Source organism: Eimeria mitis, genomic scaffold (genome assembly GCF_000499745.2).
Source record: "Eimeria mitis Houghton genomic scaffold, Emh_scaff1191, whole genome shotgun sequence".
Classification (NCBI taxonomy): Eukaryota; Apicomplexa; class Conoidasida; order Eucoccidiorida; family Eimeriidae; genus Eimeria; species Eimeria mitis.
The window spans coordinates 10578-12672 of NW_013568113.1; the positions used below are offsets into that span (position 1 = coordinate 10578).

At 49.3% G+C, this 2095-nt stretch overlaps 1 protein-coding gene across 1 annotated transcript in view; it reads right to left on the minus strand.

Annotated features, from left to right (window-relative positions):
• Positions 1-561, minus strand: part of EMH_0031580 (uncharacterized protein) — a gene marked incomplete at both ends in the record, with an annotated part of 3962 nt that extends 3401 nt beyond the window's left edge. Inside the window, one exon of the mRNA XM_013494531.1 lies at positions 519-561. Coding sequence (XP_013349985.1) covers positions 519-561 — 43 coding nt within the window. The remainder of the gene's footprint in view (positions 1-518) is intronic.
• Positions 562-2095: the final 1534 nt, after the last annotated feature.

A 2095-nucleotide genomic window follows, 5' to 3' on the forward strand; every position in this document is an offset into this window, starting at 1 on the left:
TGCTGCTGCTGCTGCAGCAGCAGAGGGCGTTTGAGTTGCTGCTGCTCATTGGTAGGGATAAAGGTATGCTGAGCAGCAGCAGCAGCAGCAGTAGCTGCTGCTGCTGCTGCTGCAGCTGCTTGCTGCTGCAGCCCAGGAGCTGACGCATACACATCCCGAGCAGCAGCAAAGTCCTGCTGCTGCGGCTGCCGCTGCGGTAGAGACCCAAACAGAGAGTTGCTGCAGACAAAGAAATAAAAATAAAATAAATAAAATAAAAAAAAAAATAAATAAATAAAATAAATAAAATAAATAAATAAAATAAATAAATAAATAAATAAATAATATAGAGATAAATAAAAAGAAAGAAACGAAGAAAACAAACAGAGAGACAAAAACAAAGAACCCAAGAGACAGAAGAGATACAGCAAAAAAGAGACAAAAAAAAAATAAAAAAAAACAAAAAAAACAAAAAAAATAAAAAAAAACAAAAAAAACAAAAAAAATAAAATAAAAAAAAAAAAACAAACAACACCCACCTCTCTCTCCCCCGCTCTCCTTCTTGTCTTCCTCTCTGTTCATTACTAAAGAGGGGGGGGCCCCCAAACTGTACCCTAGGGGGCCCCTTGCACTGCAGCTTTTTGAAGGGGGGCCCCCCCTCTACAGGTGTCAGAGGGGCCCCCACTACAGGGGGCCCCCCCCTGGAAACACAACAGGAGGGGGTACTGGGAGAGGGGGCCCCTGGGGGCCCCCCAGCAGGGGGGCCCCCGGAGGGGGGCCCCCTGGGGGGGCCCCCGGGGGGGCCCCCGGGGGGGGTATAAGGAGGCCCCTTGGGGGGCCCCCAGGTGTATCTGCATCTCTTTGTCTTTTGGTTGGTTTGGGGGGGGGCAGGGAGAGGAGAGCAGGAGGGGGAGGAGCAGCAGCAGCAGCTGCTGCTGCTGCAGCAACTGCAGCAGCTGCTGCTGCTGCTGCAGCTGGAGGGGGAGGAGGAGCAAGAGCAGCAGCAGCAAGAGGATTGGGAGCAGCAGGAGGAGGAGGAGGAAAGGGAAGAGATAAAGGGAGAGGAGGAAGGAGACAGTTGCTGCTGCTGCTGCCGCTGCTGCTGCTGCTGCTGCTGCTGCTGCTGCTGCTGCTGCTGAAAAGAGACAAAAGGAGACAGGAAGCTCTCTCTCTTGCTGCTGCGCGAGGAGACAAAAACGTTACCATATAAAACGGACTATCCACACGGGGGCGGCGCCTGCAGCACAGCAGCAGCAGCAGCAGCAGCAGTATGAGCAGCAGCAGCAGCATGAGCAGCAGCAGCAGCAGTAGCAGCAGCAGCAGCGGTTGCAGCAACAGCAGCAGCAGCACGAGCAGCAGCAGCAGCAGCATGAGCAGCAGCAGTAGTGGTAGCATGAACAGCAGCAGCCGTTGCAGCAACAGCAGCAGTAGCAGCAACAGCATGAGCAGCAGCAGCAGCAGCAGCAGCAGGATCAGCAGCAGTAGTAGTAGCATGAACAGCAGCGGCAGTTAAAGGATATGCAGCAGCAGCAACAGCAACAGCAGCAGCAGCAGCAGAATGAACAGCAGCAGCAGCAGCAGAATGAGCAGCAGCAGCAGCAGCAGTAGCAGCAGCAGCAGCAACCGCAGAAGCATGATGAAGCAAAAAAAAGAAACAAGCTGTAGCAACACAAGCCCCAAACCCTAAACCCTAAACCCTAAACCCTAAACCCTAAACCCTAGCATACAAGTCTGTATGCGGTATACAGATGGTTTCTGTCTCCTCTTCTATTTGTTTTAGTGCTGCAGCAACAGCAGCAGCAGCAGCAGCAGGAGCAGCAGCAGCAGCAGCAAAACGACCCCATACTGCACCCCAAGGCACCGGCACATGCACAGCGTCCTCCCTGCAACACAAACCCTAAACCCTAAACCCTAAACCCTAAACCCTAAACCCTAAATATCTAAATGGTTTGGGATGGGGTGTATGTTAATTTTTTGTGGTTGTTTATATTTATTTATTTATTGATTTATTTTTTATTTTTTTATATTTATTTGTCTGTCGCTGTTTATATATATATATATATATATATACATACATATATATATATATATATATATATATATATATATATATATA